This window comes from Chelonoidis abingdonii, chromosome 5 (assembly GCF_003597395.2).
Source record: "Chelonoidis abingdonii isolate Lonesome George chromosome 5, CheloAbing_2.0, whole genome shotgun sequence".
Taxonomy (NCBI): Eukaryota; Metazoa; Chordata; order Testudines; family Testudinidae; genus Chelonoidis; species Chelonoidis abingdonii.
The window spans coordinates 36702738-36720818 of NC_133773.1; the positions used below are offsets into that span (position 1 = coordinate 36702738).

Genomic DNA, 18081 nt, shown 5'->3' on the forward strand with positions numbered 1-18081 from the left:
GTATCAGAGGGGTAGCTGTGTTAGTCTGGATCTGTAAAAGCAGCAGAGAATCCTGTGGCACCTTATAGACTAACAGACGTTTTGGAGCGTGAGCTTTCGTGGATTATTTGTTATACCTTGTTATCATTTGCATTTAATGTGTTTGAAATATGATTTGACTAAACCATCTAACGGAACTGATCTGTGTTTAATAGGATTTTAATTTTCTTGCACTTGATTTTAGAAGTTCAAGAGTATTATAGAATGGCCCTCACAACTTTAAACCGGTTAAATCCGACTATCACTTGGCATCTTAAGCATTATCCTGATGTTATTCAGAGCATCAGATCTAGTTAAGCCTGTAAAAACGTTTTCACATTTAATCATAAATATTCTTTGCAGGACCGTCAGGACTGCTCAAATATCAACAAACACAGGTGTTTAAATACTCCTGGAAGAAAATGATTTCTCATTAATCTTGCTGCATGGCTGGAGTAAGATAAAAGCTTTTGGAAGAACAGCTTTGGATACCTTTGCAATGATTGAGTGGACACATTTTAAATACATATGAAACCCATAAGATGAAGACCACCCGTTGGAAAGTTAACTGAACATTACCGGTTTGCTTAAATTAATCCTCAAGAAGAAGCAATGCGCCTAACTTCTGAAAATCCTTAGTTCAGTGTCATAGCAACACCTATGCAAAATAGTCTATGAAACGTGTGCTTCGGAAAGTAACTCTTTTAGTAACAGAACATGTGCTTCTCTGTCTTCTCTCTGCCTCCACCCCAGGGCCAATTCATAAACGGGGCTGGCTAACGGCCCCGTAATAATGACCGTGGAATGAGGCAAACCTCCCACTGTAGCATAAGGAGAAATAGAAGAATTTCCATATGCTTTCTCTTCATTTCTGGATGGCTGGGGGTCGGGCTGCAGCTGCTGCCCTTGCTGCTACTTCTGTTACCAATGGCATTCAGACTGACAGCTCTCAGTGCCAAACCAACAACTGTACTCAGGAGGTCCTGAACAAGACAGTGGCAGCGGCAGCAGGAACAGCAGTGGCAGCCACCTCCACCCCAGCCCGGCCGAGACACTCTTGGGTCCACCGCTACCACTGAACAGCGAGGAGCGAAGCTGGGAACTACCCTGCAGGAGACACGTGTGTGTCCGCTGGCTTTGCAGTCCCGGGTCCATATCTCCGCCTATTCCCTTCGCCCTCGGCCACATGCTGACGGGATAAGCATGGAAGCCCTCTTAAAGTCGCCCGGCGAGCGAGCCACTAGCCACAGTAAAGGGGGAGCGGCAACGAAGGACAGCAGGATGAAACGCCGCCCTGCAGAGCCATTCACCACAATCACCTCCAAGGAATCGACCTATGTGGAGATTCAGGATTTCCCCCGAGGGAGGGAAGCCAGTCCCCAGACCCTAAAGCTGACTTTGGCAGGGAGCGGAGGAAAAGTGGCCTTTCTCAGCCCTAAAAACGGAGCTTGTGAGATCAGCGCTGTTAGCTGCTCGGCTCACAACGCGCTGGCAGCGACAAGTGGAAATCCAGCATCCTTCACCCGTGACTCTAAACCAGGGGCCAGCCCAGGATCCCCGAGGAGGAAGGGTAATGAGGCGGGGGGATGCAGGGCTGGCTCCAACTCGGGCGGATCTAATGAAAACACTTCGTCTGGACTCCCCAACGCGCAGCTTTTCCCGAGCGGCTGCCCGGAGTCGTCGTCCTCTTGCCCATCCCCGGTGAACAAGGCAAGCGCGTTCCCCAAAACGGATGACACTGCAACCGAGGGCAAAACCTCCTCCTCTTCCTTTGGGTACGAAAGCGACGATGACGAAGATGCGGACTGCAAAGCAAGAGGGGGGAGCCGGGGGGCTTCCCAGCCCACCGACTGCAGCGAGACCAGCCCTGCTAACGATGAGGCGCATTACATTACCACGCACGAAATCCAGCTCAGCGAGGTGGACCACGACATGGACTTTGACTTTGGCCTGGCCTCCAGGTGGGACTTTGAAGACAACAATGTGATCTACTCCTTCGTGGATTACGCCTCCTTTGGGAGCGACGAGACCCTCGGGGACACGCAGACGGAGGAGGACAATAGCTGTTATCTCAGCACGACCAGCGATGCCAATAACCAGACGGACAGCATCGATAATACCAGCAGTACGGAGATAGTCAGCATTAACTCTGAAAACGATACCCCCAGCACAGACAAATGCGCCAGCTCGGAAGAAAGCCAGCCCAAGAACCCCGGCCACATGAGTGAGAACCCAGCTGCAGGCCACATTCTCCTATCAATCAAACCGACTTCCCGGGCTATAAATGAGCTTAGCAACCTGCATGAGAAGCAAAACATTATTTACGCTGCCAAGCATGAAGGCGACATGAGCCTCCGTGTCTCCACAGCTCCCGAACGCAAAGCCAGTTTCAAACAAGACGCGATTCATGACCAGGCAAAAAAATTTATCGCTGTCCCCGCGCGTTTGCAAACCCGGTGTGGAGCCATAAGGGCGAAGGAAGTGGGCGGATATTCCAGCGGTGCCTCCAGCGCGGTCAGCGAGCTGGATGATGCGGATAAAGAAGTGCGAAACCTGACGGCCCGAGCTTTCCGGAGCTTGGCTTACCCCTACGTTGACACGCTCAACTTCAGCTCCAGGGAGTCCTCCACGTCCCTTTCGGATCAGGCGCTGGGGATCAACCGATGGTCCACCTATTTAGACCTGAAGTGCGGCAATCTCGGGCAGAAATCGGAGCAGAACCTGTTAAAGAGCAGCGCCGAACCTACCGGATGGCACAGAAGCGCTGGGGCGAAGACATGCAGTGACCAGTTCTACATTCGCTCCAACAAATCGCAGACGAAAGCCCTAGAGTTCGTGGTCAGCAAGCTCGATGGGGAAATAACCCACGTGGAAACGCCAGCGTGCTTCGAGAAGCGGATCCAGTCGGGCTCCCGGGTTGTAACTTTATTGGAGACGTTGAATTTTAGCAGCAATGTTAACGCTGGTGTCCCCAGACCCGCGAAACGTCTTGGACATGCTGCCGCAGCGGCAGATTGCGCAGATGAGCTTCCGGAAACGCTGCCCAGGGAGCCGGGCCAGGAGGCCAGCAAACAAACCGGGTTGGCCGCGGCAGAAGTCCCGGAGGGCACCCCGAATAAATCGAAATTCGCCTCCAGCCTCCTCAAGAATGTCATCTCGAAGAAAATGCAGCGGGAGCACGAGTTCAAAATGGAGAGGGGAGAGATCACAGACACTTCGTACACGGGACTGGCCGCCTCCTTGCCTGGCAAGGAGCAGGAGGGCTCGGTCAGGGAGAAGCTGAAAGATGGAGGCATGCAGCGGCAGAACTCCAGGTATTCCGAGGGCAGCTCTGACTACACGATTGTGACCGCAGAGGACCCAGGGGACTTTTCTGACAGCAAGTCGCCGACCTCCAAGGCGTCTACTCCTCGCCTAGACCGACCCCTGTCGGAAACGCGCCTGGAGAACGTGTGCGAAATTAAGAAGAGCGCCTCGGAGGCAATCAAAGCGACCTTCCTCCGCAGCCAGAACAGCGCGTTCAGGTCCTGGAAAGAGAAAGAGGCAGAGAAGAAGAAAGAAGAGCGAGCTCCCATCGGGAAACTTCAGTTCTCCTCCGCCAAGTATGACTGGCGGGCCGATCTGGGTGAGATCTCAACCAGCAAGTGCACTAAAATGTCTCGTCTCTTCGTCCCAAACATTCAGCGCATCCCCACGGGAAAGCAGCCTGGCACGCAGGTGACAAAATACTCCACAGCCACCTGTGCGGCTCGGGCTGGCACCCCCGTAATGCCCAGAGCCCCCGAGATCAAGATCAGCCTGGGCAGCGTGCAGCCAAGCAAGGATCACCCCTTTGACATCGCTAAGCTGCTCACCCCCAAACTAGCCGCGACCGCACCCACCCTTTTCAAGGCAGCGGAGGAGCCCCGAGGCCAGGCTCAGAAGGCATTCAAAGCGGACGGCCTGGACAAGGTGCCGCAATTCCTGGTGCGCGATATAAGAGAAAACAAGCCTAAAGTCCCCGGGCCCATTCACCAGGTAAGAGACGTCAGGAAACTGATCAAGAGCTCGTACGGCCACGACTCGGGCGATACCAACAGCGACAGGAGCAGCGCGCTGTCCGACCAGGGCAGCGCTGAGCAGAAACCGAGGCAGCTGGCCATAGCGGGGATCCCCAGGGCTCTGTCTCCCATGGTGATAACCTGCCAGGCGGTCAGTAACAGCAGGGAGGACAAGGGGCCGGGCGAGGCGGGGGGCAAGGTGCTGCCTGCCATGGCAGAGGGGACAATCCTGGTGCACAGGACCTCCGGGAGGCTGCCCGTGGCCACCATCGCCCCCAACAAGAGTGACCCCCGCTTGCCCGCCGTGCTGAAGATCGTGTCCAAAGCCTCCGCACCCTGGCGGCAGCAGCCGCCGCCGCCCGCACCCGCTCCCGCTGAGAAAGGCAAGGGGGCGGATGAGGAGCCGCGGGAGGAGGCCAAGGCGCCGCCCAGCCGCAACGCGCTGGAGAAGCTGACGGCGGCGGTGCGCAGCATGGAGGAGCTGTACAGCTTCAGCAAGCACGAGTGGAAGCGCAAGAGCGACCCGCGGCCCATCACCGACAGCCACGTGCTCTCCCTCATCGCCAGCGAGGAGCGCGGGGCCGCGGGGCCAGCCGAGGCCAGGAGCGCGGCCCCGCCCCCGCCAGCACCCGAGCGCCAGCTCCGTCCGCGTTCTGGCCCCAAGTCCGACAAAGTCTCGGCCAGGGCGGCCGCGTTCGAGAGCCTGGGGCGGGAACGGCCCCGACCCCTGCCCGGGCCCCGGGGGGAGGTGGCCGCGGCGCACAGAGCTCTGGACTCGCAGCCACCACGAAGCAGCGTCTTCACCATCAGCTCCGCGCAGAAGGCGGCGGCGGCCGCCCCGGCCAAGCTCCCAGCCGCAGCCTCGCAGCTCCGCAGCCTGAAGGGCCAGGCCGGGCCGGACCCGCGCTCCCTCAAGCTCCCCCCGGCCGCCGCCGAAGGGAAGGGGCCTGGCGAAGCCGAGAAGGGCGCGGCCGGGCCCGACTGCGGGAACTACCTGGCCATGCCGCTCAAGGAGCCGTCGGCCGCGGGAGAAGGCGTGCCAACCTCGCCCCTCTCGCCTCCGGCGCGCTCCGGCCGCCCCGCACCCTCAGCCCGCCAAGAAGCCGGGCCGCCTCAGCCAGCACAGCACCCGCACCGCGCCGCCCCGAGCTGCCGCCCGCCGCCATCTATCATCAGCCGCTGCCGATGGCCGCCCTGCACGGCGCGCAGCCCCCGCCGCTGCTCTGCTTCTCGCCGCCGTCGGCCGCCGAGCCCTTCCCGCCGACGCAGCGCAAGGTGCTGCTGGACCTGAGCACCGGCCAGTACTACCTGGTGGACGCGCCTGTGCAGCAGCCCCTCAAGAAGAGGCTCTTTGACCCCGAGACCGGGCAGTACGTGGAGGTGCCCATGCCCCAGCAGCCGGCCGTGGCCCCGATGCCGCTCCCCATCTCCCCGCTAGCGCTCAACCCGGCGCCGTATGGCGCCACCTACATGATCTACCCTGGCTTCCTGCCCACCACCATGCTGCCAGCTAATGTCCTGCAGCCCCAGCTCTCCCTCCCGGCCAGCGACGTCAGCGCCCCCGCCGAGACCAGCAGCCCAGGGGCAGCACTGCGGGGAGGAGGAGGAGAGGCCACTTTTGTGGAGAGTCCTTATTATATCGCCACGGGTAAATCCCAGTCGTCAGCCGCCACTGCCCAGCTCAGGGCGGCAGAGGGGAAGCCGGTCATCAGCATCACATCCCAGCAAGTGGGGCCAAGGATAATTGCCCCACCCTCCTTTGATGGTACCACCATGAGGTTCGTGGTGGAGCACAGATGATAAACCAAGGAGGCTACTGGTGAGCTGGTTTGTGCTCTTAAAAATGCATGTGATAGGAGTAATTTGATATCACAATTAAGCAGCCCTAGGTATAATAAAATAATACTTAATCTCAGAAGCAGTCAAGCTTTTGTAATAAATTGTGGTAATGTCCCCAAAGATTTTTTTTTTAAATGTCACCTAATACAATCTGGTGTAAGCACCAAAATGGGAGAAAATAGTGTTTGTATGGATCTCTATTAATCTTCCCTGGCAGGGCTGGTTTGTGCTCCCTTCTCCATTTGGGTATTTCTTAAAGCGCTTCCCTAATTAGAAACTTAAAGATATCTAAAATCTAACCTATTTACTGTAACAATGGGCATTTTTTTTCCTTCTCTTCTCCCTCTCCCCACTTGTTTGTTGTTTAGTGTTTTCAGGATCTGGTTTTCTTAGGACCATTAGTTTTTGTAAAGTTCTTCTTCAAATGGTTTCTAAAATGTGTCTATAAATAGACACACTCAATATCATCATCTGGTTACTTGGTCTTAGTTTCAAAATGAGGGTCATAGCTTTCTAATGAAAAAAGCCATCCATCTCTTGGTGGCAAGGGAAGCAACAGCTGGGTTTGAAAGGCCTTCAGTCCTTAATTTCTCCTTCAGTAAGTTAAGGAGGGTCACACGCAAAGGTGAACTTCCCTCTTCTCACTCTGCAATGCTGTTCCAGTGGGACACAAGTTAGCATTCCTTTTTCTATGCTCCAGTGAAGGAGTACTGTGTCACCTTCCTGCTTATTTTCAAGATAGGTAGGAAGAAAAAGCAAAGTAGACGACTCTAGTGCATTTCTCCTGCTCATTGGGGATGGGGGAAGATTGGTCTAAAAGAGAACAACTCCATTTCACTTCTCTTTGTTGGGGAGGTTCTATTGAAGACCATGCCAATTGTATGAAATGGCACTAAAAGGAGCATAGTCATGGGATAGGAGTGTTCTGAGGCTTGGTTTACACTGAGAATTTCAGCATTATTGGCCAGCCACCAGGATAGCTGTATCGGTGCAAACCTATAGTGTAAGCAGATAGTTGCTACTAACTATGATTTGCACAAGTTGAACTTGCCTTCATTTCAAGCATGGGTAATACTGTACCAGGGCAAATCACAGCTTAGCTTCTCTATTCTGAAGAGTTTGCCTCTGTGCGATTACAGCAGTGTTTGGCCACAGATAACTGTAATCAGGGCAAACCTTCAGTGTAGACATGGCTTGAATATTCAGGGAGGTTAGATGTATCACACAAGAGGGGAGATGGGACTGAGAACAGTATTCAACAAATGCAGAAGTCAGGCTGCAAAACAGATTAGCCTTGTAGGGATGTGTGGCAACTCTAAAAAGACAATGAACATCATTACCAAAGGCCAGTTTACATTTCATTACAAAACAAATGTAACAGAAAAACGGTTGGGAATCTTTACCAAGAATATGTGTGGCAGTTGTGCACAGTGCCCTTGACAGTCTTTTTAATAAATTCCCAATGTTTTAGGTTTAGCCTTAATTTGCTATCTGCTTTGTTTAGTCCCACATTTGTTTCTAATTTTTTCTTTCCCCTATTTTGTGTTGTCATAAGAACGGCCACACTGGGTCAGACCAAAGGTCCATCTAGCCCAGTATCCTGTCTTCCGACAGTGGCCAATGCCAGGTGCCCCAGAGGGAATGAACAGAACAGGTAATCATCAAGTGATCCATTCCCTGTCGCTCATTCCCAGCCTCTGGCAAACAGAGGCTAGAGTCACAATCCCTGTCTATCCTGGCTAATGGCCATTGATGGTCCATCAATCCTCCATGAATTTATCTAGTTTTTTTGTTGTCTTTTTTGGTGTTTTAATCAATGGGAGTACAAAAAATTACAAGAACTGAATAATTGGTGTCCAGTTGACTACAGCTTTCCTTAGGTTAGGTGCCTTGTGCATCCAGCAGTCTTTGCTTTGTAATTGTTTGTAAATCATTTTATTTTGTTCTACGTTTAAATCAAATTGTTTCTGGTGTTAATTATTAGATTCACCAAGAGGTAGCCAAACATCAGTTGGGTGGATTCATAATCCGTTGTTTAGGTTGACAGTTATCCAATGCTAATCTAGTTAATCCCAGCAGGAATTTTTCCTCTGGGAAAACTGTACACCTCGGTTTCCCCTCTTTCCTCTTTAGAAAAGATCTCAAGTTACTGGTGCAATGAATTGTGGAGAGTAATTTATTCTTTAGATTACTGTGCAGATATTTTAGTTATTTTAAAACAAACAGACTGTTTATATATGCTATATTGGGGCACAGTATTGTAATTGCAACAAATGTACAAAAGAAAATAATATATTTTTCAAATACTTTTTTTATTAGTCTGGGAAGCGAAGTTCACCTTTCTTCTCATGATATTTGTGTCTAATGTTAGTGGGTTATTCTACCATTTGTTTAGTTATCTAAACAAATCTTTCTGACTGAAAGATATGCTTTGAGCACAGTAGTCCATATACCCCTTGATAGCGATGGGCATATCACATCCATTTCCCTTTGCATCATGCTGAACATTTTTGCCTGTGAGTGCAGCATGAAAGATACATGATCTGACAAAATATTGGTGGCACAAAATGTATGATACTAAATTTGATGCATAAAATAATTCAACAGTTTACAGCAACTCACTGAACTTCTCTGTACTCAAAAGATTGCTGTTAAGTTGGCTAGGCCTAAAATTTCATCTACTTGGTTTTTCTTCTAAAGTGGAAAGAAATGTATCTACCCTTAAGGATGTGGAACTGAGGTAAACATCAGACAAGTGATACAGCATATGGTGCTTTTTTTCTCAACCCCTGACTTTAAAACAAAAAACTAACTGAAACAAATAGTTTTTATTAATTAGTCACATAGCACAAGGCAAATTTTAGGTCAAGCTTTGGTCACCAATATTATTTTCAGTGAAAAAATTGTTCGACAACATTGCTACCATAAACAGTTGCCCTGTTCTCTTTTTTTCTGTATGTTGACCTCATTTTCCACCTCCCTGTTTTTTCATTCTCTCTCCTACTATCTTACTTCCTCTTTGTATCTTTTCCTGCATCTTTATATAATCTTCTTCTACTTTTGCCTCTTTCCCTTTTCTCATTTTTTTCTGTTCTCTCTCTCTTACTTTCCTTTTTCTTTGATTTGTCTATTTTGTTTTACTTTTTCTCTCTTTGTTTTCCCTGCCCAACCCAGGACAGTAGACACAGTAGTAGTGCACTCAGTAGTTCTGCGACTAAAATCCACTAACTAGGAATGTTCATTGCTAATTAATTTCACTCTGCTTCCAATTCCATTTGTAAAGTGTTTGAGTGCAGAACTTTTTTACAGAGCCTAACATGAACTGAAATAAGTGCCGTATCTCATGAGCTAGCCATGGATTTTCAGGAGTTTAAAACCACATTTTCTTTTTAGCTTCTCTTCTGACAGAGAAATAACATAATTTACTAACCTAAAAGCTTGTATATGAGTGTTCTTGTTTCCCTCTCTCCCTTTTCCATTCTTTATTTTCCTCTTTCTTCCCATCTTTCTCTTTATCTTATACCCCATCTTTCCCTCTCTCTGCTAGCATATCATTCTCCTTCTTCCTCAGATCCTCCATCACTAATTGTGTCACTGTGCCAAGGACTGGTCAGTATCAGAAGCCGGTATCTTCTGGGAGTTAATGTGACTTGACTCATTTTGTCTTGTTTCTTTGTATGTTGCTATTGGTTGTGATTGTCTTATGTTAGGGCCTCATCTTGCAAATGTTTCTTCCAGTTGTGGTTCTTTGCTGCTGTGAGTAGGTCTATTAACTTCAATATGAGTGGACCTGGCAGAAAGTGTTTACATTCAGTACTGGGCTCTTAGTCAGCTATCTGGTTAAAGTGCAACTTTGCTGAATATTTTTTAGATTCTAAGTATACAGCATATATCAAGAAATATGTTGCTTTATCCCTGAGAAATGGCCTGCTCTTTATTCCTCCCCGGAAAAATGAATGACCACTTTTGTGAGCTTGCTGGTAAAATAGTTCTTTCTTGTTAGGATTCCTCTATTTCTATAGCAGCAGTTAATTAAAGCTTCTTGCTTCACTGGCATCCGTTATGCTGGTGCACATACAGATAGGTAAATAAAAATTAATGTTAATTTTCATCTCTTTTGGAATACATGGTTGGTGGAATGAGGTGGGGAGAGCCTGTTTGCTATATAGAAAAGACCGACATTGGAAGGAGAGCTGTTTGATTTCAAGTTCCTGTGAGATTATCATGAACAAAAGCCTCTGTCTTGCAATGAACTTGTTATGGGTGGACCCCATGCACCTGCATGAGTTTATGGAGTTCTGCCTGCTTTTATACAGTTCACTGCTGGACGGGACCCTTAGATTTAAAGAACAGTAAAACTGTTCTGGGGCCATGCCGCCCAGCTGCCCGGCGTTCCGGGGCTGGTGACACTCGGGTGGCCTGTGTGAGGGGAGGACACCCACTGACCGTGCCTGGGGCTCCCAGCCACCGCTATCGCAGTAACTGGGAGGGCCCGGGCCCTTTTAAATCACCTGGGCAATTGCACGGTCTGTTTACATTTTATATTCTTGGAGGGTTATAACTTGGTTTTATATCTTTGCTGTGAGTCAAAACCTAGCTTATGACTGCTCAGGCTATAAGTGAGTTGTGTTTTCTCCATCCATGTAAGCACTTTTAATTACCAAATGAAATGGTCACATTTTTAAAAGTCTGACTTTCTTTAACTATGGAACTATTCTGTGCACGTGATGATGCACTTTATTAAGCCTAAGTCAACCTACACTTAAAGTTCTGTACTTAAAATTCAGTTGTGCAAGGTCCCTGATCTAGCAAAAACTGAGAGACCACAATTCAGCAAAGCATCGAATCTTCTAGACACTATTATTTGATATTGGCAACAGATTAAGAAATTGTCAGTAACATTATTGTAATAATGAAGTGAAATGTTATTTATTGTTCTGCAATAATATAGAGTTCTTAAATTAGTAATTAATTTAATTTAAGAATTTCTAATGTAAACCTGTACAACGTTCTAAGAACTTAATTTCTTTCATTGGTGTATTTTTACAGGAACAAGGAAGACGATTTATCCTCCTCCTTTAATATGAAACGTGGTAACACTAGGCATTCATCCTTAAAAACTGCTTCCACAGTTTTCTCATTTTTTGCTTCATACAAAACAAGTGTGTAAGTTTCTTGTTTTCTCCTCAATACCCCCATTTTTGGTGTCTGTACACGTTTAATTATGCAAAGCAGGCTGGATAATTGCATTGTTTTCTGTAAAATTGTTCCTTTTTATACTGAAGTCAAGCAGACATTATACATGCCCCTACTCATATGGCTAAGTGAGAAAGCTAGTATTGTTCACATACTTCCATTTCTTTTACCTTTACCAAAAAAACCAAACCAACAACTTACTCAGTGGTGGTAGTACTACTCTACTGTTTTGTAAAAACAGCTGTGTAAATGTGACATGATTTTAAGTCTGGATCAAAATATACCTTCTGACAGGTACTCAGAATTTGTTATGAATATATAATGCAGCCATATAATTTACCAGAGGCCCTAAATCTTCTCCCATTGAAGTCAATGGGACTCTTGCCATAGACTTCAGTGGGAGCAGGATCAGGCCCCGAGTTTATAACATTTTAGGTGTGCACTTTGAATAGCAATCATAGTGATATGTAGTCTTTAGGTTATTGTTAGTGTGTATTTTTGGCATGGCTTCAAACATGGTTGTGAAACTATCACAGAACTTGTTTTGATTGCTGTCAATTTTTATTTTCTCTTTTGTACTGTGTTTGCCATGACAAGTTGCCTTAATCATGGCAGTTTTTAAATACTAGGCAGCCAGAAATTGAATGTAATCTTTTTAGACCCCAATTTTAAAGGAAAGGATAGCATTTATTTTTCTTTAAGACTGCAGTCTTTTGTTAACTTTGTAACTTTGTTCTAAATTAATTTAATCTCGGTGATCCACATTACAAAACTCCTTTGTTGTGTTGTTTATTCAGTATTGTGTTCTTTCGTGTCCATTATACAGCAGATTTATCTGAGGCCCAAATTAACAATATATTTGCTTAAGAAATTTCTTTCTGAAGGGGAAAAAAATACAATATATGGCTAGTCAGAATGGGACAGATATGGGCCTGTTATAACTCTGTTGAAGCTGATGGTGTTATACCGATGATGAATTTGTCTTATTAAAAGAGATCTGTTAACATGATGGTAGGTCTGCCTTACAATTGATTTTAATCAATGACCTGCTCGTGTATTGATTGCCTTCACAAAGTTCTCACTCAAATCAATGGGAGGGCAAGGGATGCAAGACCAGGCCTATAGTATCTAATTTAAAGCTCTCTCAAGGGCACAGCATGCCGTCCATTGATGCCATTTAAAAAATAAAATAAAAAAGGACGTGTATGTATAGATATCGAGATACATGGTTTTCTCTTATCGGTTCCAAAATATGTCCTCATTTTACAGTCTGCCTTTAACTGTTAACAACCTCTAATCTGTACGTGGTCTTGATTTGTATATGAAAGAAAAATAACATTTTGTTTTTTAGTAAAATGCTGTGCTGTTCAGAGAATAGGGTAGAAATTTAAATCAGAACACCCAAATATTGTAGGGGAAAACCTTAGCTCTGCCAATTCTAACTACATACACACTAGTTTCCATTGCTGGTCAATAATATTCTTAGATTCCAAAGCTTTGGTACATAGAAGTCATAAATTGTTCATAAATCATAGACTTTAGAAAACGAATGACTGAGGAGCCTAAGAACCAATTTTAAGATCAAATAAACTTTCAGTTATTTAGAACACACACAGGAACCTCACAACAAAACAAAATTACTCTTCTGTGTTGCTAAATTGTCACCTTTTAAAGGTAATTATCTTTTTTACTTTTAGGAAACTCTTTTATATCATGTGCCATTCTAAAATACTTATGGCTTAAAAATACCTAAATGTTGAGAACTATAACCTGTTTATCTTGTGTGAAAGATTTGAAGTAGACTTTTGCTTTACTGGTTCGTAAGAACTAAAAATGAGAGTAACTTTAAAACATCAGAAAGACTTGAGACTTCCCAAGTGTAAGAGAAAGCAGACTTTTCTTTGAGAGTATATCTAGATGAATATTTAGTTCATGGCAAGCTGGGAAATCTACCTCGCACTAGCCTGTTGTACATGAAGGTTCATGTGGAGACTGTTGCTGCAGACTAAAGGTTCTATAGAGCTCTTTGAGCTACCCTGCTTTGAAATTGGAGTAGGTCAAAGCACCCTAGGGAACTTTCAGTATTTGTATAGACAGGTGCTTGGAAGAGATGTGTTTCAGGTTGGAGTGAAGAAAGATACTTAATTTTGAATACTTATAAATATAACCATCTAAAAGAATGTTGACAAGATGTCAAAATTCAAAATGTCAGATCTTGCATTCTTTACTCTGTCCTTAAGTAAAATTCCCAGTAATTTCAAAGGGTTTTTCACAGAGTAAGGAGACATAACCCAGTCTTGCGCCCTTAGCAGTTTAGCCACTGACTTCAGTGGAAATAGAATCAGGCTATAAGTAAGGAGCGTGGGATTTGTCTCTAAATTCATTTAGTCATTTGACATATTTTAATATAAAAGGTTGTTTTCCATATTTAAACTTACTGCAGTTGAATTTGGTCAATGGAGGAAACCTGTTCAAAAATACAATATGTTTAATTGTATTGAATACCCCACTTTCTTATTTATGACTTTCTGCCGAAGAAAATATCTGGAGCCTTCTGACAATGCAAGCCTAGGAAGGCTGTGGCTTTTGGCTCTGGGAAGCATTGACCTATTCAGAAGAAAAGTCTGCCTTCCACTGAAGCCCTAATAAAATAAAATCTAACAGCTCAGTTGCCAAAAATTGTGGAACTGATAGACAGCTGGAAAGCTCATGCAAATAAATTTGCCTCCCAGAATGCCTGATTCTTGCTTTCTTTGTAACTGTCATCCTTCTCAACCACCTGTGGCCATTCAGCACATTGGAATTATTCCAGCTGTAGGTCAAAGTAGTAGTTCTTCACAGGCTTTGGAGTTTTTTCCTCTGATGACCTACCTATATATAATGTAACCTTAATTATGGTGTGGTGACTGCTCCACTGTAGCACATGTTTAAAGCTTTAAAAATGACTTTGGAGTTCGGAACCTATTTGCCCCGTGTCCATTTGTTTAATCGCTGGTCTCTTCATTCTTTTCTGTAGCTCACAGGTTCATTTGTGAAACCAGCCAACAAGAGCTGTGCTACTGCATGGCCCAAGTGCCATCAGTAATGGTTCCTGCACTACAGTCCATGGATCACAAATGGTCTCTACAACAAAATGTTTTCAGATTGAAACAATAGGGGATTGGGAGGAGAGATGCTATGAGAAAATATCTCTCTCAAACTGGTCCACAGAATGAACCGTGCATCCCTGCATACAATAAATCCCTGTCATATATATGGAGTATATGGAAATTAGACTCCTGAAAATGCAGTTGGAGATTCCATTGAACTTGCTCAGGGATTCTCCTAGGAGTGATGTCTTGACCTGTCAGCCTAACAATAACTCAAATGCAGAACTTCTCCAGGTTAATTCCCTAGAGAACTCATTCCTTTAAGATGTCTGGGGAATTGATCTCCCTTCTTTGGGAAACTAGCAGTTTGCTGGAGAGAGACGTACGCTCTGTAGTGTACACACACTCAGTGTCGTTATAGCTATGCTTTCATAGCCCTCTAGTGTAGAAACAGCCTACGCCTACCAAGTTTTTCCATCAGTGTAGGAACATCACCTCCCTGAACGATGTTAGCTAAGTTGACAGAAGCTGCCTTCTGTCCACATAGCTGAGTCTACTCTGGGGGTTTTGTTGGCACAGCATCATCTGTCAGAGGTGTGGGTTTTTTCACACCCCTGACTGACATAGCTGTGCTGGCATAACTTTTAACTTTCATTCAACTTTGACTTTCATTCAACTGTGTGCTCTAACAATCCACAGTGCTTGAGTTGCTCCAAATACAAGTGTCGTGGATAGGCCGCAATAACACTCCAGCGCACAGCATATGGTTTGTCATTAAGGTAGGAATAGGGAATTTGAATTATTAGAAATGGATGAGTGCAGGTGTTTGGGAGTTTCAGTTCTCTATATAGTGTTCCCTGAGCATGCTCAGAGAAATCCCCTTGTTTCCTTATATGAAATGATAGTCATTTCATTTTATGGAGATATAGCTAATGCCTACTGAAGTGTTTTGCAGCTATTGAAGAGAGTACCTTTCCACAGAAGAAAAAAAATTCAACTTAGGAAGCGTAGAACGCAGGAGGTTGACACAGCTTTTATGGACCAGTAGCCACGTATTCTGCTTTCAGCTGGTTTGAGCCCTAAAATCCCCACTTTAATAATTACCAGTGATATAATAAAGGCAGTACAGGATTAGATGGTTCTGCCCAAATCATTTGGGGCTATTCCTTGCATTCTTTACTCTGGCAAAACTGCCAGTGAAGTCAATGGGAGTTTTCAATGAATAAAAATATAAAGTTTATATGAAAATGTTGAGACTAATATGAAAGTTTTTGAAAAATGACCTTTATCAAAGTAAAAACAAACAAACAAAACTGCTTAAATAATGGTTTGTTTTAATACATTTGTTTATTGTAGTGTTTGTCACATTTAAGGAAAATCTTAGGGTTTAATTTACAGTGTTGTTTCCACTGATGAGGTATAAAATATAAAAAATGAGCTACAGTTGTCTTGAAGTACACGTGTGATTTTATTTCACCAGAATTTATTTGTTTGCAGGCACAAATTGAAATTATCCTCAGGATGAAATGCACTGCACGTATACAGGTAGTGAGTGATTTAACATATGCTGTTTTCATTTACCTGCATCATTGTGGAAATCAGGTGAAAGAAATGTTTTAACACTTTAAGAACTCTGAAGTGCACAACTAGAATATATAGCATGTAAAGTTCATCCTTGTGTTCCTCAATAATGTTGCCTAGATTTATAAGTTTTACATTTTTATCAGAATTTTGCTTTTCTGTTCAGGTGCCTTTTAAGGAAAATGAATGCATCTTTGCCATTTTCATGAATGATAATGATAAAGTCTATTTATGTTATAAATAGGATTTCTGTGTTATATGAAACAGACAGTACTTCAGACTGCAGGACAGTATAGCTACCAAAGTAGATTGACCATAGTCACACAAATATGTGTATGGTACACACACTATAATGCTAGCATCTGCATTTAAAAATATTAGCGACATCATATCTTTTTCTATAACGGTGCTCAGAGAGGAGTTTCACATTACAGTTTACAAGATGTAGGTTTGCACACACAAACTCAGGGTTTACAGTTTTGCCCGGTGTACTTGAAAGAAAAAAAATGGTGCCCTGTATTTCAAAAAATATTTGTAGTAAATGTTTTTGTTAAACTGCCTGTAAAAAAATGAAAGCAATAACATGAAGCAGTATCAACAATTATCTGTTTTCTCAGGGGAAATCTCTTCAATAGAATGTTTGGCATTAGAATTGAAACAGTGTTTGCTTAATTTTGTCTGTTAATATTAAACAGACTACATGTTTGCATAAAGTGTCAGTTATGCGAGGTGTTGTGTGCTTTGGTCCTGATCCAGCAAAGCACTTGAGTATGTCTTTACCTGTAAGCACTTGAGTAGCTCCACTGACATGTTTAATTAAGCATGTGCTTTGGTGCTTTGCCTTGTTGGAGCCAGAACTCTCAACATCCTGCAAGATGGAGCCTCAGATCCTTAACATTATGTGTATGCAAATAGTACTCCAGGCTTGAGTCTGACATGAAATATGCAGGCATGCATTGCTTTAAAGAGTAGTAATATGGTGCTTATGCGTTCTTACCCAGTGGTAAATTTGTCAAGTTAACATAGTCATGTGTAACCACATATCTTGGATTAGAATCAAGCCCTCTGTGTCAGGTTCACAAGCTGCCAGTATTGTATGTTTCATATTGTGGTCATAGTACCTTAGGGTGAAATTCACCCATCTGTAGAGAATCAGCACAAAATCCAGGTACTGCTCAAGTTCCACGTAAGCCTTGTGGGCCTGATCCAAAGTCCTCTGAAGTCAACATAAAGAGTCCTGTTGATTGCAGTGGATTTTGAATCACATCCTGCTTGAAGGCTTAAATGAGACTCGAGCGGTCCTTGTGTTAATGTGCAGCGCAGAAGGGTGAATTTCACTCTTTTTAGAATTATTGATACATACTCACTTCGGTGAATAATTTTAAAGGTATATTTATGGGTTGTGTGTTTGTTCCCATCTGCATTCAAAGATGAGTTTACTATGTAGTGGTGATGACCAAAGTGTCATTCCTTTTCGTAGAAGTTACCATAAACTTGTGGCTACCTGAGAATTCATACAATACTTTAAAACATGCTTGATGTGGAAGATGATCCTTTTTTGGGGGACGGGACGAGACACATCAGTATTAAGACACTGAACAGCACAAATATGAAATAAAGACAATGATTGTTAAAGAGAATGTGAGTGGTATGTTTGATTAGAGCATAGTGGGTTACATTGTAAATGGTAAAGGCAGAGTGTTGTGAAGAGTTTATAATGACAATGTATTATTGCCAGTGGAAAAAGGGAAGATATATACATGGAGAGAATTTGACTCTTTAAATTGCTTTCAACCTAGACAACATTTTGGCAAGTTCCTAGCTGAAGTCTGAAGTGATCACATTACAGAATGCTGTGAGCTTGGAATTTAAGGACAAAAAATACAGCAAAAAAGCTCTGAGAATTGCACTAACTGTGTGTTGCACAAGGAGAAAATTTAATTAGATGTGAATCATGTAAGAATGGACTGTTTTAAACCATTGAATACCGAAGTTTGTAATTCATTGGCAAACATTTGCATATGTTTTTTTGAATGTTATGACAAATGAAATGTATTTTTCAGTAAAAGACACATTGCAAACAAGCATAAACTGTTTGACTTTGTTTTTGTGAAATTGAATGCTTTTGTCGTGGCATTATTATGGATGTTGTTTAACGTGTAAAATACCAAATAACAGAAGGAAAGTTTACATTATGTAGCAAGCCCCAAAATGTAACAAATTTCAAAAGATTTTTAATTTGTATCTCAAAACGCTGTCACAGAATATAAAAGCTACACAGGAATAAGCAAATTCAGAACATGATTTTCCTGTCTGAA

The 18081-nt window shown here is 44.2% G+C and overlaps 1 protein-coding gene across 1 annotated transcript; it reads left to right on the forward strand.

Moving 5' to 3' along the window:
• The first annotated feature begins 108 nt into the window (after nt 1-108).
• Nucleotides 109-17847, forward strand: C5H4orf54 (chromosome 5 C4orf54 homolog). The gene is given in 6 exon segments (XM_075066230.1): nt 109-1072; nt 1074-5197; nt 5200-5877; nt 10947-11063; nt 15680-15784; nt 17563-17847. Coding segments are annotated over 3 exon segments (4983 nt in total). The 5' UTR covers nt 109-872; the 3' UTR covers nt 5859-5877; nt 10947-11063; nt 15680-15784; nt 17563-17847.
• The last annotated feature ends 234 nt before the right edge of the window (nt 17848-18081 follow it).